Consider the following 26,945-nt stretch of genomic DNA (forward strand, 5'->3'; position numbering starts at 1 on the left):
TCTCAGAATGGCCAGGAGGCTCCCGAAAATTGGATGGCTCTCCTGGTTTCCCTGGTTAGGCAGACAAGTCTCCCGGGTTTATGGACACCTGGCCGTGGCCACCCACTTTCCCAGTGAAGTTGGCGGCACAGGCCGGCCTATGACGCAATTCGTGTTGAATCACGTATTCATGGCTCTGCCCACCGCTCAATAATGCTGGTAATCTCTGCATTGCATGGGGGGGGCTTCAATGATGCAACCGCATCATCTCGCCCCAGACCCGCTGGAATCAGCAGAGACCACTTGTCCCGCAGACCCTGCCACCTCCACTGAGCCCCGCCCCATCAGTGCCGACCTCCTGGAGGAGGCAGCCTAAAGGTCGGCCAGTATGCGTTAGCTGCTGGGGTCAAGATCTGGGCTGTGGTCCACAGTACATATCTACAATATCTGCTGCAGTCACCCATTCATACATCCTGGGGAAGCTTAATATTTGCAGATATCCCCTGGAAACAGCTGCTTTCTGGGGGATTTCCTGCAAAATTACTTTTTATAAATATGCCCTAAAATTTTGTTTTGAGGCTCATAAGTGCACCTACTGCATTCCAGATGGAACTGTCTGATCTTTCCGTCACTAAATTCAATATTTTGCACCCCTGCGTTCTTCCCTGTCTTATCGAGCTGATACATACTGGCGTTTAGAAGCGACGCATGATAAAAGCGTACATAAACCTCTGTACTTTTCCTCGCTTTTAACATGGGCGCGTTCTCAGAGTCTCCCTGCAACACAGCAGGCTAGGACCCCGTTATTTCCTACTAAATGTTAACACATACTTGCCAACAATCAGCTCCAGCCTTCCGGGAGGGAGCTGATTGTCGGCTAATAGCGGGGGCGGGGCCGGCCATGGGGGCGGAGGGGCGGGACGGCCATTTTGGGTCACACTGGGGGCGGAGCCGCACGATTGCGTCATCATGACTCCGCCCCCTCTTCACAATGCTGTGATTTTTGGCATTGTGAAGCAGGGGGCGGGGCTACAATGACGCGATTCTGCGCGAATCGCGTTACTGGGCCCCCCGCTGCGGGGATTTCTGTCTTTTTCAGGGGGGAGGTGGGGAGGGTGTGAAACTTCCGGGAGGCTTGCCTGCCTTTCCTGGGGGCCGGGAGCGGCACCCGAAAATCGGGAGGCTCCCGGCCAAATCGGGAGGGTAGGCAAGCCTGCGTTAACAATCATTAGCGATTTAGACAATGTTGACATTGACAGGAAGCCGAGCGCAGCTAACGCTCGTCAGAAAGTATTTCTGCAAAATTTATTTTGTTTACTGTATTTTTGGAGCCCCGCTGTCAGAGAGCATTTTCTAGGCTTCGCTAGCGCACGTCACATGTCGTGCGTGCAAGCCATCAATGAAGCATTAGGTAAAGGCACATTTGTGCACCAATAGACGCTGGATACCACGAAACATCAGCATCTGCGCTGCGGTATTGCGGTCTCCTAAATACAGCAAGGAGCTATATAATATATAAGACTGGTCCCTGTTCGTACATTCGAACATTGCCAGAATGTAAAAAAATAAAAAACATCACGGCACAAAATTATTCTTTTGGATTATACAAAAAATATACTATGATATCTTTCATCTCGTAAAAAAAAAAAACATTGAATAAACATATATAGACTTTTATATAGTGATTACTGGCAATATACATGCAAGAATAGTATGAGAAAGTTAGTAAAAAAAAAAAACCACACACTATCATCAGCACAGATAAGGATTTGTGACCTGGGGTAAATTTACTAAGATGGGAGTTATATTTAAGAAGTGATGTTGCCCATAGCAACCAATCAAATTCTATTTCTCATTTATCTAGCACCTTCTAGAAGATAATACCTGGAATCTGATTGGTTGCTATGGGCAACATCACTTCTTAATAGAACTCCCATCTTAGTAATTTACCCCGTGGTGTCTTTCACGTTAAATGAGCCTTTTCATACTGTAATGGGGGTATGGCTTACATCTGTGTAAGGTGGAGCTGGTGCCACCCCTATTTAATAAGACCTGTCTCTATTTCGCAACAGAAGAATTCCACCAAGTAGTAAAAATGTGGCTTTGAGCGGAGTTCCTTAAATCATGTTATAAAGCGGATTTATGCCTATTTGGAGTCCAGGGCATACTTAATGACTTCTGTATATTGCTATCCGGGAGCAGCCTGGTTCGGGGGGCAGGCCAGGCAGGTGACGTAAAAGTCTGCGATTCACGGTGACTGCGATGAGGGGTTGAGGCTAAATGACACAAATCGCGATGTTTAGCCCCGCCCCCTCCTTGCGGACACGCAAATTCCCCATTAAATCTCCCAATCCTGCCTGCTTCACTAGTGGGCAGTATGCGGGAGATCTGCCTACACTTCCAGTGGTGCGGGGGGCTACCGGGAGTGTAGGCAAGTATGGTCCAGGCTCCTAACAAGCTGGGTTGTTCAAGATCTCCAAATGTCACTTAGGCTTTGCTACTACCGCTTCCCTGGATCAAATGGGCAGCAGTGTTCTTGGTGCCCCTAATCCCTAAACTTCCTGCTACTGAGCAGTGCATGGTGGAAGGGTACCTTCACCTCACTTTGGGCGGGATGCATCAACACAAATGCGGTCAAACCTCCGAAAATGCTATTTTCTGAGGTTTGACCGCAATCACCATATGCATCAAACTCCAGAAAAGTGAAACCCAAGTGTTCCTGATAGGCAATGCCGTCTAAAGATGACGTTGCCTAACAGAAGGCTATTGACTTCTCTTCTGAGCTGATCCAATAGGATCCCTCCCAGGGTGCCCCACGGCTTGCCCATGCACTGACCAAACTGTCTGCACACTGCAAAGGGCAGCTCTTATCGGGAGCGCGGTCCTTTGCTTAAATCTACATGCCTACAGCGTTACTAAATGTCGGCATTAATGCGATCGGTTGCGGGATGCTTCACATTCAAAACATACCACCCTGTTTGTAAAGAGCCTTAACTAGGAAGAGTTGTCCTTTCACTGGACCTATGAAGCCTTCAATGGACCCTCGTGGATTACGATTGATGCCAGACCCCAGGTAGACTTCTGCACTATAGCAGGACTCATAGAACTCCAACCAAAAGTAACTTTTTTAGCTTTGAGTGGGGTTACCCTTTACTGGTGGATACTTTGGTTCAGAAGCGCACAGCTCCACCCATGAGTTCTTGCTGTTATCAATCAATTACAGTAGCTGAGAGCACCCTGAGGACAGTGGGAGCTGTAACAGTAACATGGTATAAGAATACCGGAGGTCTATTATTTTTTGTTTGTTTGTTTGTTTTAGGGCTGATGTATAATTCTAATATTTATCTGTTGCATTTTACACCCTCCCCAACATCCGAGCAACCCACCAGTTGCAGGGCATAATTATCCTGCAGTGCACGCGCCCTGAGCCGTAGCAGTAAGGGTAGGGGTAATACCCCAGCAGGGGTTCACAGACACGCTGGCAATATCTCTGGCCGCGCCGGCAGTGATGACAGCAGTAGCCTCTGTGGTCGTACATAGGAGGCATTTGAAGTCCGGCTTCTCTCTAGAGGACCAAAGAAAACAAAAATAGTTGGTATAATTATTAACTAATAAATGAAAAAGTATCTTTCAGAAACTTATGAACGTTAGATTTATCCAGGGGAAAAAAAAAATGTAATACAAATAATTTAGCAAATACTATCTAATTTATTTTTTATTTTTTCTATGTCCCTGTTAGACAACCCTGCACTAATCACATCTTGCACTGTATAGCAAATAGGGGGATGTGAGGAGTGGTAGGCGTCCCCGTTACTATAATCTGAGAGCCAGCTCACTGGTATGTGGGGGATGCTTTATGGAAAATGAGTACAGTACAATCCATCTACTCAGGGGTGTTTCTAGAGAGGAGGGGGCCCGTGTGCAGTCTCCGACACGGCCCCTCCTCTCCGCTCGGCGGCCGGCAGCGCACTGAACTCAGTGTTGCCAACTCTGAAAATAAGCAAGCAATAAGTAAAGAACAAGCCCAAAACAAGCCCAAACCAATCATAAAAAGCCCAATAAAAAAAGCCCAATTTATGGGGGTGTCTCTTTGTCCTCACTCTCTCCCTGTCTAACTCCCTTTATTCCCCCTTTCACCTTACACTTTAACCTAAATATGTTAGTGTATGCACAGCCCTATTATCTGCCTATATTGCTTTTCTCCCTCTACACCAGCCTCCATATTGTTACCTCCTCCTCTTTTCATACCTCATTCCCTTGCCAGTCTTCAGCTGGGTACGCACTTGTCGATGTGTGTACCCAGCAAAGCAATGCCCGACCACGCAATATATATCGGGTGGTCGATACATACTGCACGATGTGGTGACCGAATGCCCGATATATCGGGCACCGCTCCATCCACTATGCCAGCGTCGGCACCTGGGTCAATCCATCGGCCCTATATGCAGGCCGACGGAACGACCCCAATACGGAGAGTGCGCAGGGTCGTGCATAGCGGTTACACACTGGCTGATGTGGATGATATGTCGGCCCGATCAGCAGGATCGGGTGACATATCATCTAGTGTGCACCCACCTTTCCTTTACCTTACTCCCCATTCTTCTCACCCCTCTTTATTACCTCCTTCATTCCTGTCACCTGTCTAATTCTATTATCCCCTCACTATAACAGCCTCAGTAATTTTAACTCGCCCCCATGTACCTGCCTCATTTCCATCATCTAGTTTACCTCTCCTTCATACCTGCCCCCTCCAACTTCACCCTGTCCACTGGCTACAGCCCTCTATTCCCCAGACACAACCTACCCCCCCCTCCCTCAGTCACTACTGGTGTAAAAACACACACACACACACACACACACACATATACACTTACCTCCAGGGGCGCCTCGGCAATGCACACAAAAAAACAAGCTCAAAAACAAGCAACAAGCAACCATGAAAAAAAAACAAGCAACTGTCAAAAAAAAGAAGCCTAATTCCGCTTGTTATAAGCGGACTTGGCAACTATGACTGAACTGTGCGCGCCCAGCGCCGGAGTTATAGACTCTGGGCACTAGAGTGCGCCCAGAGTCTATAGCGCGGTGGCCTTTTACCTTGTACTGCGCATGCGCAAACGATGGGAAAATGGCCGCTGCGGTAATTTTCCAGTCGTTTTACAGCGCCGGACCCCCGCGCCGACGTGGGACTTCGGAGAGGTAAGTAATATTATGGGTGCAGGGTGTGCGGTGCCTGTGTTCCCCGCACATCTTGCACCCATTATAGATATGCCCCTGCATCTACTGTACTTTAATAGAGCTCTATACACAGGCTAAGAAAGAGTTCTATAGATAAGCTTTAATAGAGACCTATAGACATACCATAGTAGAGCTCTATACACAGGCTAAGACAGAGTTCTATAGATTAGCTTTAATAGAGACCTATAGACATACCATAGTAGAGCTCTATACACAGGCTAAGACAGAGTTCTATAGATTAGCTTTAATAGAGACCTATAGACATACCATAGTAGAGCTCTATACACAGGCTATAAAAGAGCTCTATAGATAAGCTTTAATAGAGACCTATAGACATACCATAGTAGAGCTCTATACACCGGCTATAAAAGAGCTCTATAGATAAGCTTTAATAGAGCCCTATAGACATACCATAATAGAGTTCTATACACAGGCTATAAAAGAGCTCTATAGATAAGCTTTAATAGAGACCTATAGACATACCATAATAGAGCTCTATACACAGGTTATAAAAGAGCTCTATAGATAAGCTTTAAAAGAGACCTATAGACATACCATAGTAGAGCTCTATACACCGGCTATAAAAGAGCTCTATAGATAAGCTTTAATAGAGACCTATAGACATACCATAGAAGAACTCTATACACCGGCTATAAAAGAGCTCTATAGATAAGCTTTAATAGAGACCTATAGACATTCCATAGTAGAGCTCTATACACCGGCTATAAAAGAGCTCTATAGATAAGCTTTAATAGAGACCTATAGACATACCATAGTAGAGCTCTATACACCGGCTATAAAGAGCTCTATAGATAAGCTTTAATAAAGACCTATAGACATACCATAGTAGAGCTCTATACACAGGCTATAAAAGAGCTCTATAGATAAGCTTTAATAAAGACCTATAGACATACCATAGTAGAGCTCTATACACAGGCTACAGAAGAGCTACTATATATAGATAAGCTTTAATAGAGCCCTATAGACATACCATAATAGAGCTCTATAGACAGGCTTTGGCAGTACTCTATAGACCAGGGGTTCCCAACCACGATCCTCAAGGCACACTAACAGTCCAGGTTTTATGGATAGTCATTCTTGAGCACAGGTGACTTAATTAGCTCCTCAGTTATTTTGATTAAACCATCTGTGCACAATCATGGATAACACTAAAACCAGGACTGTTAGTGTGCCTTGAGGACCGAGGTTGGGAATCACTGCTATAGACAGACTTTGCTAGAGCTCTATACATACTTACCTACTTTGTACATCCCCTCTCTGGGAGAAGCGCACAGAAGGGATGCAGCTGGCTATTTTGGGGTGGGGGTTGCTCACGTCAGCTCTGTGCCAGAGTCCATTCCGCATGTGCAGGTCTCCGGGAACATGGCACCCATGTCATGTTTTCAGTGATTTCTCTAGGGCACATGAGTAAATTCTCTGGGAGTATAATTATATGGGTGCACAGTGGGCAGTCTGGTCCCCCCTTGTTGAAAGAAGAGTGCGCTAGTAGACTCCAGCTTCCTTTCCCTCCAGGGATGGCTGCTGAGATCACTACTGAGCATGTGCATGGGGCCATCTTATCTGTGCTGTGAAAGAGCTCTATAGATAGGCTTTAATATAGCCCTATAGACATACTGTAATAGAGCTCTATACACAGGCTATAAAAGAGCTCTATAGATAAGCTTTGGTAGAGCTCTATCGACAAGATTTAGAAAGGCTTTACTAGAGCTCTCTAGTCATTTACTGATTGGGCTCTATAGATAAGCTTTAATACAGTTTTGTAGAATTAATAGAGATATATAGACTAGCTTTAGTAGTGATTCATGGGCTTTGATGGACCTCCATAGATGGGCTTTAATAAAGCTTTATTGACATGCTTTGATAGAGTACTATTGGGGTACAATGGACAGACCCCAGGGCATCACCCTTTTATTCTATACTTACAGACCAATATTGATTAATAAGGTGTGGTTATATAGTATAGGGTTTGTTATATAGTATATATCCCCTTCTAAGAGGATGTAGTCAGAATCCAGACGGTCATCACAATATGGCTCTGGAATTCCAATGGTCACAGTCCAGATGGTGAGTATTAGGGTAAGGTCTGGGCACTCAGGGGGGAGTTAATGTTACGCTACAGGAAGGGACGGTTCGGGTCAGGCTGCCATAGAAAACAGGTATGGTTAGGCTGCCAAAGAGGGTGGTTAGGGTTAGGCGGCGGGAGGAGTGGGTTAGGGTTAGAATAGTCACCAACATGCCTTGGGATTTTGACCGTCAGGATTCCCGAAGCCGGCATTATGACCATTGAGATTCTGACCGCCGGGATATCACACCCAACCCCTTCTAAGGCTTTTATAATGCTAAATTATCAGCCACAATCTGGTATTTTGTTGCCTAGTTTCCTAACTAACTGGAGCCATCCCCACCCCAGGAATTAAGATTTATACAGTATATGTCAGATGGATATACGTGGTACTTATATTTATGCTCTATGTGCTGTGTGTCTGCCTAGTCAGGGTCAGTAAATGAGCCATAGTGCCCTGTATGCAACTGCAAAAACCATTCCTAAACATCTCCCATTCGCTAATTCCCGGAACAGAGGTTTGATTAAAAAGGGATATGACTAGAGACAAGGAGAATTATTTGAAGCAGAATATTTTGGGGTGAGAAACTTCTTCATTTCATTAGTCCTAATAGCCAGTATGCCAGGACCCAAAAGATGGGTGGCATATTATAAAATTAGTATTCTTTACAGGAGTGGGCGCGGATATGCAGAACAATGCAGGGTTTGGGTAGAGTGGGGCAGTATTGGTGATGTTTCTGAGTGTGACTAATCTAATTCCAATGGAAGTAGGCCTGTTACCTATACATCAATATTTAACACCCACTGTGCAAAACCCTCATTCTTGTGTGCCATCTTATTATAGAAAACATCACATTTTATTACTTAGCCCACAGTCTCTCTTATGATAATTAATCCCAACATATTTCCATTGCAGTAGTTCTGTTTTCATTTACGGCTGCAATGAGGAACAATCATCTTACTTGTCTGCGGTCTTAGCCCTCGGGGTATTGTTTTATCCTTTCTTATTTAAAAGTAACCACTGACTCTTTATAGTTCTGTGGGGGGTATGTGTGTGTGCGTGTATATATATATATATATATATATATTAGGGATGTGCAGGCTCGGTTCTACTCGGTTCCGTTCGGTTCTTTTTACCGAACCTTATTGGCTATCCAAAACTCGTGACAGCTGAAACCCAATAAGATCCGGTAAAAAGAACCGAACGGAACCGAGTAGAACCGAGCCTGCACATCCCTAATATATATATATATATATATATATATATATATGTGTATATATATATACAGTCAGGTGCATAAATATTGGGACATTGACAGAATTTTCATATTTTGGCCTCTATTCACCACCACAATGGCTTTGAAATTAAATAAACAAGATGTGATTTAACTGCAGACTTTCAGATTTAATTTGAGGGTAATTACACCCAAATCAGGTGAACGGTGTAGGAATTACAACGGTTTCTATATGTGCCTCCCACTTTTTAAGGGGCCAAAAGTAATGGGACTACCAACTCAAAAGCTATTTCATGGACAGGTGTGGGCTATTATTTCATTATCAATTAAGCAGGTAAAAGGTCTGGAATTGATTCTAGGTGTGACATTTGCATTTGGAATCAGTTGCTGTTGACTCTCAATATGAGATCCAAAGAGCTGTCACTATCAGTGAAGCAAGCCATCATTAGGCTGAAAAATCAAAACAAACCCACCAGAGAGTTAGCAAAAACATTAGGTGTGGCCTAGTCAACTGTTTGGAACATTCTTAAAAAGAAAGAACGCACCGGAGAGCTCAGCAACACCAAAAGACCCGGAAGACCACGGAAAACAACTGTGGTGGATGACAGAAGAATTATTTCCCTGGTGAAGAAAAACCCTTCACAACAGTTGGCCAAATCAAGAACACTCTCCAGGAGGTAGGTGTATATGTGTCAAAGTCAACAATCATGAGAAGACTTCACAAGAGTGAATATAGAGGGTTCACCACAAGATGTAAACCATTGGTGAGCCTCAAAAACAGGAAGACCAGATTAGAGTTTGCCAAACAACATCTAAAAAAGCCATTACAGTTAAAACATTTAATAATTGATCATGTCCCACCTTCACTTCGTGGAGGCAATAGAGGGGGACAACTTTTACGGCTGGAAGCTACCTGGATCCATAGATTGGGGACTATACACCCGGCTGGTCTCAATGAGAAATTATCCTTTAATGTTTTTTCTTAATCAGTAATTTTGTTTACCATGCATTCATTACATTACCAATATTTACCAATGGTCATTAGCGATTTAACGCGATCTTGTCATATAATGGAACTTTAGAAAAAGGGGGGGTTTGGACGCGCTGGTGATAAAAATACAAATGTAATTTAAATATGGATAGATAAATGTAAGTAAAAAATGAACAAAAATGAAAATGATAATAACATGTAAATAAGATGTAAATAGGACCGGCAATTGCTGAGTAAACAGTGGACTAAATATGATACATTGAAACACAAGGATGTTTATAGCTCTTTCATTGAAAAATATGTTGTGTTAGGAAAATGGTAAGTAAGTTGCTGCGGTCCCATATCTTTTACACTGAGAGCGGAGCAGCGGTCTTGTTACTCGCCCTGTCTCACCCTACTGACGGCGCAGACCGAAGTCTGTTAGCAGCTGTTCGGTGCGGGTTATGATCGGCTACGCGCTCTGCGCTGTGGCCGTTCTGCTGGAGTTTCTCCCGGCTATGTTCCTTTCCTGGTTCCATGTAGCGAGCCAAAGTCTGGGGTTCCTGCTGCCGCTTACGCTCCTGCTGTCTGTCTGTTTTGTCAATACGGGATCTTCTAACTCCAACGCGTTTCATCACTGAATGACTTTTTCAAGGTGTCTGTCAACAGGAATCCAGCCTTCTTAAATCCCCCCTGGAATGCTCTCATTGGTTCTTTCTTTAGAACTTGTAAATTAGCGGCTGGATTCTCTTTTTTCTTGTGCGGCCTTACGGATGTGTTTAAATGTGTTAAAAATTAATAGAAATGAATACAAAAAAATCTTTATTAGTTAAAAAAATGTGAATAAATGAAATACTTAAAAAAAATATATATATAATAAAAGAGCTACATGTGTTCCTTCGTCAATGGCACTAATTAAGCGCATCAGTGTTACTAAGGTAATTGCCAGGTCCTAAAAAGATGGAATTAAAAATTATTATTTTAAAATTAAGTGTAAAATTAAGTGTAAAAATCTAAAATGTTTGTATTATACAAATCAAATCCTCAGAAAAGCTCCTAAATCAAAGTCAATATTCAAACCTCTAGGTTGGAGGGTACCCATTTTGTAAATCCATTCTGTTTCAGATTTAGAGATTTTCTCCACATACTGTCCTCCTCTCCAATTTTTCTCAACTTTCTTTATTGCTGTAAATTTCAACCCTCTTGGGTTCTTTTGATGGTGTAATAAAAAGTGGTTTGACACACTATGTGCTGTAAAGCCTTTTTTAATATTATTTATGTGTTCTCCGACTCTCGTTTTTAGTTTCCTAATGGTGTGGCCGATGTACTGGAGGCCGCAAGGACATTCCAGTAGATAAACCGCACCTTCTGTGTTACAGTTTAGACTCTGTTTGATCTCGAATTCCACATTCTTGGTATTGGAGCAGAATTTTTTTATTGGTTTGGTGCTAATGGTTCCAGTGTCCTTGCACGCTTTGCAATTTAGACAAAAATGAAATCCTTTTTGTATAGTGGTAGATGGTGCTTTGTCTGGTGGGATACAGCTAGCAGTCAGCATATTTTAGAGTGTCTGGTGTATTTTGAATCAGATCCTTTATTTCTGGGTCGAATTGAAGTAGATGCCAATGTTTTCTAAGACTCTGTTCCAAGCCTTTTGTATAGCTATTATATTGTGTGATGAACACCAAATTTGCAGGGTTTTCTTTTTTCTTGTTGTATTGTAATAAATCCTCTCTGTTAATTTTTTCAATTTTCTTTAAGCTGTTCTTTACTAATTGTTCTGTGTACTCTCTTTCTAAGAATCTTTGCTTCAAGAGTTCTGTTTGAAGTTTGTATTCTTCATTCTTTGTGCAATTTCTTTTAAGACGTTGGAATTGTCCCCCTGGGTTATTACCAATCCATTTGGGGTGATGATTACTTGACGACAGTAGGTAGGTAGGTATTGCAATCTACTTTTGTAAAAAAGGTTTGTGTGTGTAAGCTGTTATTTTCTACATAAATCTCTAAGTACAGAAATTGTATTAGTTTCTTGCTGTAATTGTGGTTGAATTATAGATTCAGATCGTTGTTGTTCAAGTACGTCGTCAATTTTATTAGAGTGTTTTCATCTACTTCCCAGATGAAGATGATATCATCTATGAATCTCTTCCAATGTCTTAGATGATCCTGATATGGGTTGTTGTACCATATTTTATCGTTCCCCCACTTGGCGACAAAGAGATTCGCATAGCTTGGTGTGAAGCGACTGGCCATCACGGTCCCCGTCACTTGTTTAAAAAATTGATTCTGATGCCAAAAATAATTATGGTTTAGCAGGAATTCTATGCTGCTCATTATAAAGTTTATTTGTGAATTCGGAAGGTCCGACCTCTGGTTCAAATAATGGTACTTGTGGGCACATCCATGTGCATGTTGTATGCATGTGTATAGTGATTTCACGTCACAGGTCACTAAAAAGAAAGAGTCTTTCCATATGATGTTTTTAAGGTATTGCAATACCGCCGTGGTGTCTTTGATATAACTCCTTTGTCTGGTTACCAATGGTTGCAAACAAGTATCCACATAACCTGATAGATTTGATGACAGGGATTGTGTCCCGGATACTATTGGTCTTCCCGCCGGATTGCAAGAATCCTTGTGTAGCTTGGGTAGTTGATAAAAAACTGGTATTCTAGGTGCAGTATTATTTAAGTGTTCAAATTCTTTTTTGTTCAGAATGCCTAAATTCAGACCTTCTTCCAAATGTTCATCTAATTCTCTTTTGTATGTCTCTGTTGGATCTTGTTCCAATTTTTCATAAATGGAGTTGTCAGACAAAAGTCTTTCTGTTTCTGCTATGTACTTTTGTTTATCCATAATGACAAGTCCTCCACCTTTGTCTGCTCCCTTAATGATTATGTCTGAGGTTTGAATATTGACTTTGATTTAGGAGCTTTTCTGAGGATTTGATTTGCATAATACAAATATTTTAGATTTTTACATGTAAATTTTACACTTCATTTTAAAATAATAATTTTTAAACCCATCTTTTTAGGACCTGGCAATTACCTTAGTAACACTGATGTGCTTAATTAGTGCCATTGACGAAGGAACACATGTAGCTCTTTTATAATATATATATATTTAAGTATTTAATTTATTCCCATTTTTTTAACTAATAAAGATTTATTTTTATTCATTTTTATTCATTTTTAACACATTTAAACACATCAGTAAGGCCGCACAAGAAAAAAGAGAATCCAGCTGCTAATTTACAAGTTCTAAAGAAAGAACCAATGAGAGCATTCCAGGGGGGATTTAAGAAGGCTGGATTCCTGTTGACAGACACCTTGAAAAAGTCATTCAGTGATGAAACGCGTTGGTGTTAGAAGATCCCGTATTGACAACACAGACAGACAGCAGGAGCGTAAGCGGCAGCAGGAACCCCGGACTTTGGCTCGCTACACAGAACCAGGAAAGGAACATAGCCGGGAGAAACTCCAGCAGGACGGCCACAGCGCAGAGCACGTAGCCGATCATAACCCGCACCGAACAGCTGCTAACAGACTTCGGTCTGCGCCATCAGTAGGTTGAGACAGGGTGAGTAGCAAGACCGCTGCTCCGCTCTCAGTGTAAAAGATACGGAACGGCCGCAACTTACTTACCATTTTCCTAACACAACATATTTTTCAATGAAAGAGCTATAAACATCCTTGTGTTTCAATGTATCATATTTAGCCCACTGTCTACTCAGCAATTGCCGGTCCTATTTACATCTTATTTACATGTTATTATCATTTTCATTTTTGTTCATTTTTTACTTACATTTATCTATCCATATTTAAATTTCATTTGTATTTTTTATCACCAGCGCGTCCAAACCTCCCCTTTTTCTATTACTAAAGTGGTAATCAGTTATCAGATTACACTCAACGGGACAGCTGCTAATTTACCTATTAAGTGCGCATGATTTATCTGTAACAAGCATATAATGGAACTTTACATAATCACCCTTATTATCTGTACTAGTTATGTTTTAATATGTTATGTGTATAGTCCTGTCATGTTTGTAAATGTGGGGTGTAGAAGTTTTTTGATATAATCTTTAATATTAATGACAGTATTTGTCTCCTTAGATATATAGCTCTGTGTTACACAAGTTATTTTACTACTAGCCACATGATTACTTATTTGTATCAATCCTTCCCGTTCTGCAGGGTGTGTGTGGGTCGGGGAGACAGTGTATCTGTCCTGTGGTCTGTCTCTATGGCAACTCACAAGCTCCGGAGTGATGTCATCACTGGAGGCCTGAGTGGCCGCACGCACGGCACCGCCCCCTATCTGTCTACCCCGGCCTGCCGCAGCGTGCAGTATGGAGATCAGTACTTAAAGGTCTTGCATGGCCCTGAAACGTCGGCATATATAGGCATGCAATAAATGTACTTAATTCTATTATCAAGCCCGGGAGTGCCGCTGTCTCTTTGCTACTATGTATATATATATATATATATATATATATATTATATATATATATATATATATATATATATGTGTATACATCCATCCATCCAGCCATACATACATACATGCATATAGATAGGTATGTTGTATGCATTACAAATCTGAAATAGCACCATTACCATCCAAAATGGCCTGGAATAAATTCCCGGTGAGCCGGTTTATAAATGAAGCTCCGTTAACGACTATTTGCATATTTACAGTGTGGATAAAAGCATAATGCAGGTCAGTGTCATTTGGGGAATTCTGCTAATGCAACCAAGTCCTGAGGTCATTAACCTTCCTCTGCCATAGTAAATACCATCTGTGCTCCTAGGATGTGCTTACCATTCATCATAAGAACCATAATATATGTAATGCATCCAAGCACTTTAATGAATTGTTTGGGAATAATCACTTTCAACTAAGCTCAATTTGATATGAATTTGTGTTTTTTACTTCTTTTTTCTGTAAGAAAACTCCAGGATCTCAGATGGCTTAACAAGTGAAAGACAATTATTTAAATAAAAAATGATTTATACTGTAACCTGTTAATGTGGCATGTTATGCCTTCAGGTACAGTTCTGACTGTCTCAGTAAAACCACTCATTTGCATCCATAATTGGCAACCCATTAATGGCTCATTAGGTACATGGGGAGGGAGCACCGAAAACAGAAGATGCAACAGCCGGGACAGGCTCGGTGCGCCCGGATCACATGGGAGCACATCAGGCTCCATGTTAGACAAACTTTGCAGAAAACCAACATAACATTGTTATCCGCACACAAAAAAAGACATTCTGCCGTAAGTAGATGAGGTCTTTCTCCTTCAATGGTTAATGAGATTTACAGAACATTAATTAAAAAACAGGTATCTCCAGTCCCCATTTAATCACTGACGGCTCCATTTAATACCAATACTTACTGCTAGGTGGCGTATCACAGTGACACTGTCGAATATGCCACCTACATTTAACAAGACTCACCTCTCCGGCAAGGTCCTGCAACATCCTTCTCCTTGGCGGCATCCTCCAATCTATTGCTGGCAACCTAACGGTACCAGCGACAGGCTGCTGAGACATGCGTCTGCGCATTGCGCTCCCACCTGGCGGAAACTCAGCAGAGCTGAAAAGGCTTTTGATGGGTCCTCATTGCCAGCAACGGGGACCGTTCTGCTAACGTCATGCAAGGGTTAAAGGGGTTATGTCTCGTTCTTACTGTAAATGGAACCTTAACTCTTTTTCAAGCACCAGTTTATTGTACATGTAGGTAACTTTATGCTTTCACAGTGCGGACGCAGCCATTTTTTGGGCTGAGCCCATATTTTCACCCAAACGCAGCCTATGAATTTTTTAGGGACCAGTGACATCACTGAGGCACGAGGCACGAGGCACTTCCACTGTGCGTAGGCAGTCCTTTCATGGACTGGGTTAATATTTCTGACAACAATGCACTATGGCCCTCATTCAGAGGCGGTCGGAGGATGCAAGCGGTCGCTCAGAAACTGGGCGGCCACTTGCATCCTGACTGCCCGCCTCTGTTGCGGCCGTTAGGCTGTGGGTTAACACCCACAGTTCTAACGACCGCTCGGGTGATGGTCGCGATGGTCAGAGACCATTGCGACCATCGGGGCTTACGACGAGACCCTAGGGTAGGGTCTCACTTGTCGTAAGCCCCGGAGAGCTTCTGGCTCTGTCAGAGCCGGAAGCTCTCCACTGACATCACTAGTGATGTCAGTGGGGCCTCCCCCAAACGGCAGGTGTTCCAATGGGAACGCCTCCGTTAGGGCTGCCACCCCCCCGGCCCCCCTTCCAAATGGGGCGAGCTGTCAATCAACATCGACAGCTCGCCCCCTTTAGAAAGAGACCCGCTACGACCAGTGCTGTCGGTCGTAGCGGGTCTCTGGCCATCCCTGAATAAGGTCCTATGTCTCTCCATGCTAGTCGAGGGGCACCTCACAAAATGGCTGTCACCACTTAGGGTACCAGTGGACTACACCTTTACATTTATTTACTCGTCCCAAATTTAATTTGACCTCATTTTTATATCGTCTTTCCCGTTATTCGCATCCTTCTGTCAGCTATAATGCCTGATATTGCTCGTGTCCACCTATCTGTCCTATATCTCTGTTTTCTAAATTACACTCATAAATGACCGCCCTTCTGTGTTCTCGGTTCAATCTCTGTTTTATTTCAATTTTTGCTTTATTTCCTGTTTACACTGACTTACCACGCTCTGTCCTGATTCTTGATTTCATGCACAGTAAACCCCAGATTCTATTTATCAATAATATACTTTTTATCACATACTGAACACAGAGAGAGCATTATATAGTGCCAATGCCAAAAGTTTTCTGTCCCCCCTATTGATCAAGTACAGAGAACATACAAGTTTTGACTTTTTGTTAAGCTACTGGTTGGAGACGGACAGCAAATTGCAAACTCATACCCCTTTTACACCGGAGCTAAAACCAGGGTTATTGCAGGGTTATCCCGGGTAGCTCCTAGGTGTAAAAGGGGAGAGGGTTGGATTCCCGAGTCGAGTGACCCGGCAATCCAGCCAGGTAACTTGCAGGGTTTAACACCGAAATAACCCGTGAAACCCTGCAGTGTGAACGCGCACTCCAGGTCACGATGACCCGGAGCACGCCGCATGCCGGCCGATTGGTCCGACGTCAGTGGCGCTAGGAGATGACGTCATCTCCAAGCATCTACTTCAATGCCGGAAAAGCCGGGTCTATGCAGACCCGACTCCGGCGTGAACGGCGCCGACTCGGAAATGTCCTGGGTCGGCGCCGGCTAAATTCCGGGTCTGACCCGGATTTAAACCCTGGGCCTGATTCAGACCCACTCGCAAGTGGCTGTCCGCTCGCAAGTGGGTCGATGTTGTGCTCTGCGCATGCGCACAACGGCGGGAGCTCCGTCGTGCGCATGCGCCAGACGCGACGAGCGAAGGACTTTCCTTCGCTCGTTGTGTCTGATCAAAGGGGGCGTGCTGTCGATGTTGATTGACAGCACGCCCCCTTTTGGTGGGCGTGCCGGGGGCGTGCATGTCAGTGGGCCGGCTTCTGACGGGAGGCGTTTCCGTGGGAACGCCTCCCGTCAGAAGCCGGCCCACTGACATCACTAGTGATGTCAGTGGGAGTGATTTTGGCTCTGATAGAGCCGAAATCACTCCGGGGCTTGCGTTTGAAAACCTCAACCGCAGGCTCCGGCTCGCAGTTTCGATGGTCGCGATGGTCACGACCATCGCGGCCTTCAAACTGCACGCTCGTATAGGCTGTGGGTGGTGACCCACAGCTATACGAGCGTCCAGGAGGACGCTCCATTTTCATGGAGGCCGGCCCTCATTCAGAGCGTGCGCTCTGCTCAGAGCGTACGGCTCTGAATGAGGGCCCCTGTTCCAACACCAGGTCAGACCTGGAATATAGGTGTAAAAGTGGTTTAACTAACTTCTAACTAACTGACACATGAATCAATGACAATGTGACAGAATCCCATCACATACCTTTGAAAATTCCAGTCTTTGGAACCGGGACACTAATGGCGCGTATGTCCACTACACAACATAAATGAATGATAACGACATCATTATCGTTCACTAATCGTGCAGTGAATATGCCGGCAACGACCAGCGAAACGCGCTCCCGCCTGAACCTACTGTCCAACCTGATGATATCGTCAGGTTGTGCAGGTTCAGGAATGAGGGAGGGTGCCTGCACTTAACGAAACATCGTTCAGTGTGAGCACATTACATTATACACTGCACAATATAAGGAACGATTGAATGATAACATCATTATAGTTCAATCATTTAATAGTCGTGTAGTGGATATGCGGCTTTAGAAAGGGATCATACCAGTGGCACTATGGAGGTGAGGCCACATCCATTGGTTGTAAAGCCTCGTAGAGTATATAGTGCTAAGCTGACCCAGCTACCTTCGTTAACTTGCAACTGTTATTAATAGAACATAACTCTTAATTTTCCCGGGAGTCAGGACAAAAGCCCGCCAACATTAGGATAGATGGGAGGTCTGATATCTGTACTCTTATTATTTATTTATGTATGAGAGGTGATTATAGTACTTATTATGCTGCTACATTGCGAGACCGTTATAACTGGGGCAATACTCGGCTAAGAAAAGATGGCTGAGTTAGTGCCAAATGACGGGTTCTAGGCTGTTACTGAGCTATAGGATCCATTATTCCTAACTAATGTGTATGAGGCTAAGGGGCCCCATTCACTACTGCGCCTTGCTATCCAACCCTCTGTGTATGGCATCAGTGGATACTATACCACCAGAGCAGTCTAATATAGCTCCGATGCGGAGACAGCGGATCCGGAGATCCGCGATTCCTATCACTGATACTTTGGTCTGACTCGGCAGTGCTAATGCGCATTGCTCACAGCTGGCGTCCAGCTGAAGGGATCCAAGAGGATCCCTTTTTGAAACCTGAACCTCCTCCCTATAGGAAGGAGCAGGGGTCCGGGATCCAGCGCCAGGTTTCCACTGTCAAGTTCCGAATATGTTATTTTTTGGAGCTTAATGAATACGGTCCCCTATATACCGCTGTACAGCATTGGGGATGCCGGGCCAGATCCATGATATCTCCTGCGTTACCTTTTTAATAAATGACTCCGATATTTAATTTATAGAAAAGTAGGGGAAAATGTTAATTTACAGCTACTTTTGTAGAAATTAAAGGACAATAGACCCTAAACCTCTGTTCCTAATACATGTAACAATCTTGTCTTCTGTGCAATTACCTTTACTTTGAAGGACAATTACTGAGACAGTACTATGAGTAGTGCAGCGAGGTCAACGGGACAAATAGAATGTAATGTACTTTTATCCCACATCCGTTGTGTATTGTACCTAGGGGTAGATAGAATTGTTGCATAGGGCTGAATAAGCCAGAGCAACACTAAGAACACGCGGTTATGAGAGCGAGGCCCCTTTAAGATGTCAGTGGTTTCCCTTTTACATGGTAAATGGTTGATGAGGCCGTAATCTTTCAGCCTATCATACTTAGGGGTGTGTCTAGGGGATGATATTATGTGTCACTGGCAGCTAGGTCTTCCTCTTGCCAGCTGGAACCCCTTTCCCCTCCCCTTTTATGATGTCACTGTTCTCATTGTGGTGACAGTAAGAACGGCTGGGTAGATGACTTGTCATTATTCCTTAGTTGGGTGCGCTCCCCTCAGGATTATTGCCGGCAAACAGCACTTAACCTACAGAATTTTACATACCTTGGGGGTCTATGTGCTAAGCCTTGGATGGAGATAAAATGAACGGAGATAAAGTACCAGCCAACCAGTTCCTAACTGCCATGTCACAGGCTGTGTTTGACAAATGACAGTTAGGAGCTGGTTGGCTGGTACCTTATCTCCGTTGACTTTATTATTGATTACCTCCATCCAAGGCTTAGTAAGTAGACCCCACAGCCTGTAATGTAACAGTCAGGAGCTGATTGGTTGGTACTTTCTCTCCACGGATTAGTACATAGACCCCTTGATCTTGCTACAGACAGGTATTGTATGTTCAGCAGTGTCGTAGCTATGGCTCGCAGCGCCCGTTGCAGGTCCCCTCCATATGGTGTCACACGGAGGGGGTGGGGCTACAAACGCCAAGAACTACTGCAATGCCCGGAGCATCCTAAGGATGCTCTGGGTGGTTGTAAGGGCAGCAGCAGTGTGCAAATCTGACGCGCCCCAAGGACGCTGCAGGCGACATTGCCGTAGAGTTTCTGGCTGCAGGCTCCCTGCTAGCCAGATGTAGGTGAGTGGCAGTGCCACCCACAGGGCTCTGCGCTCTTTGCGGGCGCTGCTCACTGCTGGTAAATGAGCAGCTAAGTATAGTTACTGGAATATAAGGATTTCCCGGTGATCCGGTTATAGACAGTTAAAAAACACTCAGCTATTTATTAACAGGAGCGGTACACAAATTCCCCAGTTGTTTTAAAGGCTGTTAATAAATCCATTTCCATCACTGGTGTGCACTGGCCGTGTATGACTGCAGTGCTTGTATCTAACAACTTCTTATTGGACACAGTGGACCTACTCAGTGGGAACCGGTTGTTATAAGCATACTGTACTAAGGGCCTGATTCAGATGGTCGGTGGTAGGGTACTGCGCACTCGCGGCGCGCGCATGTGCAAGCCCTGGAGCGAGAGAGAAATTCTCTCACTCTGGTACTCACTACAAAAGGGGCGGCTGTCGATGTTGATCGACAGCTCGCCCCGTTTTGTAGTCGGGGGGGGGCGGTGGCTACACAAATGGAGGCGTTCCCGAAGGAACGCCTGCCGTTTGTAGGAGGCACCACTGACATCACCAGTGATGTCAGTGGAGAGCTTCCTGCTCTGTTAGAGCAGGAAGCTCTCTGGGGCTTGCGGGAACGAGACCCTACCACAAGGGTCTCGTCGCAAGCCCTGATGGTCGCGATGGTAGCAGACCATCACGACCATCACCTGGCCGCCTGCAAAAACTGGACAGGAGGCCGCAAAAAAACAAAACGCCCTGATTCAGAGCGAGCGCTCTTAAAGAGCATCTGGCTCTGAATCCTGCCCTAAGTGCTTTAATATATATTTTCTTTATTTTGACTCATTTATTTTTCTAGCGTTTTATACTCCCGGGATTAATTTATCCTATTGAAAAGGATAAATATGACTTTATATTATTTCATGTGTGTCTTTAATTACCCTGCTACTCCCTTTTTATGTGTGAGGAACGCCATTCCATACTTGTTGTGCTGGCTGCTGGCACATTAACATTACTGCTAACCAGGTGATGTTGAGTAGCGCCATGATTTATTTTCACAGTGCGGGAAGAGCCTGAGGGCAGGCCAGTATTTCCAGGAGTGCTGGGCACGCCCCCAGAATGATGAAAATGGGGGTATTCCCCAAGGCCACGCCCACTTTCTGGACATTGGGAGATGTGAAAAAGTTGCAAACACATTTATTATGTTTGCGTGCAGGGTAAATGCTGGCTGATTGCACATGTAGCCCAGAAATACTTACACTGCAGAGTTACTGGCTTTTATTTGCTTTGCTCCCAACTCAGAATCCGCTCTACACTCTCTCCTCGGTGGCAGAGGGATGATGATGGGGTGATTGCTTCCTCTTTTCCCAAATCAGCACTGTTCTTTCTTCCTCCCATGCAGCAGGACCTGGCACACTACTTATACAGCCCCCTGTGTTGTGTCTTATGCACACAGGCATGAAATGATGCACAAATTATAGTGTTAATGTTTGGACTATGGGGTTAACTTGTCACAGTCATCCATCGGAGTCCCTGTGGAGAGAGCTGCCCCTGGTTCTAATTAGAGCTCTGGGCTTTTCCTCCTGCAGAGTGGACCCGGCTGTCCTTGTTCTATTCTCCCTCTTGGAAACCATTTGACTCACCTCTCAGCAGTGGGATGTGAACTTGCAGAATTCCCATGTTCTGTGTCCTATTTCCATGTTTCTTCCTGCACTATTATTCCAGGGCCAAATGTAATAGGGTCCGAGCATTGAAAATGTGTGACTATAGAGCTACTGTATATATACTTGCACATTTTTAGATCTCACCCTGCGAGAACATGAAAACCCGCATGTTGCTCACCCCCCCCACAACTTGCAATGCCAATACTGGCATCCAGATGTTTTCCCACTGTGAGGATACAACTTGGGCAGTGTAATAGAGTGCGAGTGTTTAACTCGCACACTCTTACTGAATGAAAACTCTAAAAAAAACCCAGACCTGCTTCAGGATAGCGAGTCTAGCCTGAGCAGTTCCGAGTTATTCAGAAACATGTACAGATCCTGAGATCCCTGCATGCTTCTGTGTATAAAAAATAATAAACTGTAAAAAATTAAAAAAATAAAAATTACGTGCACTCCCCCATCCCCCGCACAAGCATAACCAGACCCATGCTCTATTGAGCCGGTCCTTGTTGAGAAAATACAGGGGAAAAAATGAGTAGGGGTCCCCTGTATTTTCCATAACCAGCACCGGACTCTTTCTAGCGAGTGTGTAATGCCACAGCCGGGGTACTCTTTCACCAGGTACCCCGGCCAAAGCTATGGGTGACCTATGCCGCCGTATAGAGCACAGTGGTCTGTGGACCGCACCATCGCTGCCACATGGAACGTGTTCCTGGCTAGCAGGGGGCCTGGAACAGCAACCTCCATCCAGGATTGCTGCTGCAGCACCCTGTGGGACACTCCAGATGGGCACATTGCACATTATAGAAGGACGCCCGATCAGCGCTGCACTTACCAGAGCTGCCGGTCACACCTCCTTCTGCCCGACCTAATAACATCATACGCGCAACATCATGATGTCACGCGCTCAGGGGGCGGGGCTGGCACAAGACCCAATAGTATCCTGTTACTGCTCTGCCGTGACGTCACTAGTTTAAGAAGTGTTTCGGCACTGCAGGGACCATCCCACCTATCCGCCCAATGTCTCGGATGATACCATTGGTATCTATATAAGAAGTTAGAACGCAGCTTGTTCTTTTTGGACCTGCATTTCTTTCCGGAATGTAAGATGCAGTTTTCTGGTGTTTCTCATCCTGTTCCTCTATGTAGAGTGGTCCCTCCGCTTATACCCTTCATTCCCACTTTGTGGTATTGAGTTTTTTCTTTAGCATCTCACATGATTTCTGTAATAGATGTGATTTGTATATTGGAATAATCATCAATGGAAACCACAAAACACCTGTTTCCACCTGGGGTTCTTATTGACCGGCACACGTCACTATGGATCAGCTCTAATGGATTGCTTGTCTGTAGCATTCACTTCATCCAGAAGATGCATTTCATCATAGTACAGCAGGTGACAGAACTATATCCGGCAAGTCTTTTGTTCATTTATTGCCTGTGTGCATGTCAATGCCCCTGGTGCCTGTGTGTAGTGCGACTGTGACTTCACTGTCAGCCAATGACAAGGGGGGTGTGGTGTCCTGTGAGAGAAGAAGGGAAGGGGTGTGGTGTCCAGTGAGGGAAGAAGGGAAGGGGTGTGGTGTCCTGTGAGAGAAGAAGGGAAGGGGTGTGGTGTCCTGTGAGAGAAGAAGGGGAGGGGTGTGGTGTCCTGTGAGGGAAGAAGGGAAGGGGTGTGGTGTCCTGTGAGGGAAGAAGGGAAGGGGTGTGGTGTCCTGTGAGAGAAGAAGGGAAGGGGTGTGGTGTCCTGTGAGAGAAGAAGGGAAGGGGTGTGGTGTCCTGTGAGAGAAGAAGGGAAGAGGTGTGGTGTCCTGTGAGGGAAGAAGGGAAGGGGTGTGGTGTCCTGTGAGGGAAGAAGGGAAGGGGTGTGGTGTCCTGTGAGGGAAGAAGGGAAGGGGTGTGGTGTCCTGTGAGGGAAGAAGGGAAGGGGTGTGGTGTCCTTTTGAGGGAAGAAGGGAAGGGGTGTGGTGTCCTGTGAGGGAAGAAGGGAAGGGGTGTGGTGTCCTGCGAGGGAATAAGGGATGGGGTGTGGTCTCCTGTGAGGGAAGAAGGGAAGGGGTATGGTGTCCTGTGAGGGAATAAGGGATGGGGTGTGGTGTCCTGTGAGGGAAGAAGGGAAGGGGTGAGGTGTCCTGTGAGGGAAGAAGGGAAGGGTGTGGTGTCCTGTGAGGGAAGAAGGGAAGGGGTGTGGTGTCCTATGAGGGAAGGGAAGGGGTAAGGTGTCCTGTGAGGGAAGAAGGGAAGGGGTGTGGTGTCCTGTGAGGGAAGAAGGGTAGCGGGCAGTGGCATGTGGCAGTGCCCTGTCATGTGGATTGGGACACTATTTGAGCCTGTCCCTGTCTGCAACAGTCTCCCTGCCTTTCCCTGTGTGTGCTAGACTTTGTGCCCTAACCCTGTCCCTGCCTACACCAAATATTCTGCCAGTTCCTGTCTCACCCTCATTCTCTACAAGCAGTGCTTAAAGTGGTCCTAGAGATGTGGTGGAACTCCCCCTCCCCTCCGTCCTCTGCGCTTTTTCAATAAAGGGACACCATGCGCCACAAAGAGGTGCGTGGTCTCAAAAGAAAGGGGCATGGTCACATAATAGTATCCCAAATTTAAATTACACCACACAGTAGCACAATCTTATGCCCCTGAATCACATTACACCACATAGTAGTGTCCCTTATTCATGTTATGACACTCAGTAGTGCCCCTTATCACACAATGCCTACATTAGTGCCCCTTATACACAACACCCTCATTAGTGCACCTTATACAATGCCCACAGCAGTAGTGCCCCTTACACATAATTTCCACAGCAGTAGTGTCCTTTATGCAATGCCCACAACAGTAGTGCCCCATATACACATAATTCCCAAAGCAATAGTGCCCCTTATACAATGCCCACAGCAGTAGTGCCCCTTATACATAATTCCCACAGTAATAGTGCCCCATATACAATACCCACAGCAGTAGTGCCCCTTATACATTATTCCCACAGTAATAGTGCCCCTTATACAATGCCCACAGCAGTAGTGCCCCTTACACATAATTCCCACAGCAGTAGTGTCCCTTATACAATGCCCACAGCAGTAGTGTCACTTACACATAATTCCCACAGTAATAGTGCCCCTTACACATAATTCCCACAGTAATAGTGCCCCTTACACATAATTCCCACAGTAATAGTGCCCCTTACACATAATTCCCACAGTAATAGTGCCCCTTACACATAATTCCCACAGTAATAGTGCCCCTTACACATAATTCCCACAGTAATAGTGCCCCTTACACCTAATTCCCACAGTAATAGTGCCCCTTCCACATAATTCCCACAGTAATAGTGCCCCATATACATAATTCCCACAGTAATAGTGCCCCTTATACATAATTCCCACAGTAATAGTGCCCCTTATACATAATTCCCACAGTAATAGTGCCCCTTATACATAATTCCCACAGTAATAGTGCCCCTTATACAAAATTCCCACAGTAATAGTGCCCCTTATACATAATTCCCACAGTAATAGTGCCCCTTATGCAATGCCCACAGCAGTAGTGCCCCTTATGCAATGCCCACAGCAGTAGTGCCATCTGTCTGTCTGTCTATCTATCTTATACATAATATATTGTCAACTACTATGTAAATCCAATCTTGCTCTTTTGCCATTATATGAGTTCCAAGCCAAAGGTATTTAAAAGTGGTAATTTTGTGTATCAGTAAGTGATGACTTTTTTGCTCAGATTTACTCCTTGTATTTTCAGTTCAACAACCTATAACCTATAACCTTGGACTTTATTGCTTTGGTGTGACGTGAACTGTTGTCTAGAACACCATGACCTTTAATTAGTGGTTCCCACTCTCTTTCCAGACTTTAGATTAGGGTAACGTTGGTGTTTGGATGTGCAGTATGGCTAATTAGCACTCTAAATACGAAGAAATAAACATTTCAACAGAAAACGTGCTCGAGTCCAGCACTCAAGTCAGTCACCATCCATTAAGGCTCAAGGACAGTAGGTAATAAAAATTGACTGAACCCCCTCCCCCCTCCCCGTGGCAATTAACGCCATAGAGTATCTCAGACCAGACCAGGACGGAGCCATCTGAGCCTTACAGTAAAAACAGTTTGTTCTAAGAAGTTCTCTCCACTTTCAGCAATATTCTGCAGTGCTGCTGCTTGTCTAATATTTCCCATAATATACCTGTGCCGGATCAATCTGCGGCGGCCTGCTTACTTTTTCTGCTAATGCGAGTATCAGCCCGTTTATGTGAGTAACCATCTGTCTACATGCACATGCTTGGCTCTACCCTCTGCTTTTACATCCGCTGATGTCATCATTAGTAAAGGGACTTACACTCTCCATAGCATTGTGGCCCCACCCCCAGCATGCCCACAAGTTCCTGTCATCCACCCGACCACTCCCCCTTGTCCCAGCCACGCCCCCCCATCCTGCAAATCTGGCTGCTCCCTCCTGGAAGGAGCAGCCAGAAAGTCGGCAGGTATGGGTTAAAATGGCGCCAAAAAGTCTAGTGTTGACTTACCTGGTACTGTAGGTCCGTTGGCTCCAGCGGTGTCTTCTAGATCTAGCAGTGATGGCAGGATGAAAGACAGATGATCCTGCAGCACTTTCAGCAGTAAGCATGACTAATCCAATCCCCTACCCTCACCCTAGTGCCTAACCTTAACCCTATCCCCAGTGCCTAACTCTCCTCCTACTGTGTAACCCTTACCTTCCCTCCCATAGCCTAACTTTAACCCTATCCCCAGTGCCTAACCCTAACCATCCCCCTAGTGCCTAACTCTAATTTTCCCCTCCCATAGCCTAACCCTACCCTTAGTGCCTAACCCTAATCTTCCCCTCGAATAGCCTAGCTTTAACCATACCCCTAGCGCCTATCCCTAATCCTCCCCCCCATATCCTAATCCTCACCCTAGTGCCTAAACCTCCCACTAGTGTCTAATCCTAACTATCCCCTGCCATAACCTCTCCGCTGGTGGTCCTTGCAGAATGTCAACATTTCACATGTCGATATTGTGATATATTTAATGTCGACATTTTAACAATGTTGATCATGTGTCGACATTGTGGTGTCAACATTATGACTATATCCTGGATCCAACAATTAGGGACCAAAATGATTATCCTGGATCTGGAATCTCTGCCATGTCTGATTATTAGACAAGTATAGCTGTGTATAGACTAGACGAAGGCTGTATAGAAATGAGGCTATATAAGAGTCCTCAATTTTTTGTGATTGATAGTTTTAGAGAATCTGTTGCTAGGCAGTTTTCTATTTTGTGAGGCCTTTTTTCATTAGTTTGTGGTCAGCCAATTAGAGTTTATATAGGCGGATACATTTAGGTTTTGCTATTTAAGGCCAAATTTGAATAGGTTCAGCCTCTTTTTCAGTTGGAAGCCCCTCCCTCCCTACCCAAAACCGTGTGTTTGTGTTTTTGTTTGTCTTTACTAAACATTCTTAAACCAGTAGGCGGGAAGGCACTACTAACCAGCGGCCACATGTGACGTAAGCGGTCGTTGTGGGGCGCTTGCTCTTTGAAGGA

The 26,945-nt window shown here is 44.8% G+C and overlaps 1 protein-coding gene across 1 annotated transcript in view; it reads right to left on the reverse strand.

Annotated features, from left to right (window-relative positions):
• Window positions 1–1,916: 1,916 nt before the first annotated feature.
• Window positions 1,917–26,945, reverse strand: part of TNMD (tenomodulin) — a 117,032-nt gene continuing 92,003 nt past the window's right edge. Inside the window, exon 7 of the mRNA XM_088461816.1 lies at window positions 1,917–3,544. Coding sequence (XP_088317942.1) covers window positions 3,335–3,544 — 210 coding nt within the window. The 3' untranslated portion in view covers window positions 1,917–3,334. The remainder of the gene's footprint in view (window positions 3,545–26,945) is intronic.

Source organism: Taudactylus pleione, unplaced genomic scaffold, assembly GCF_031769625.1.
Source record: "Taudactylus pleione unplaced genomic scaffold, aTauple2 ptg001107l, whole genome shotgun sequence".
Taxonomy (NCBI): Eukaryota; Metazoa; Chordata; class Amphibia; order Anura; family Myobatrachidae; genus Taudactylus; species Taudactylus pleione.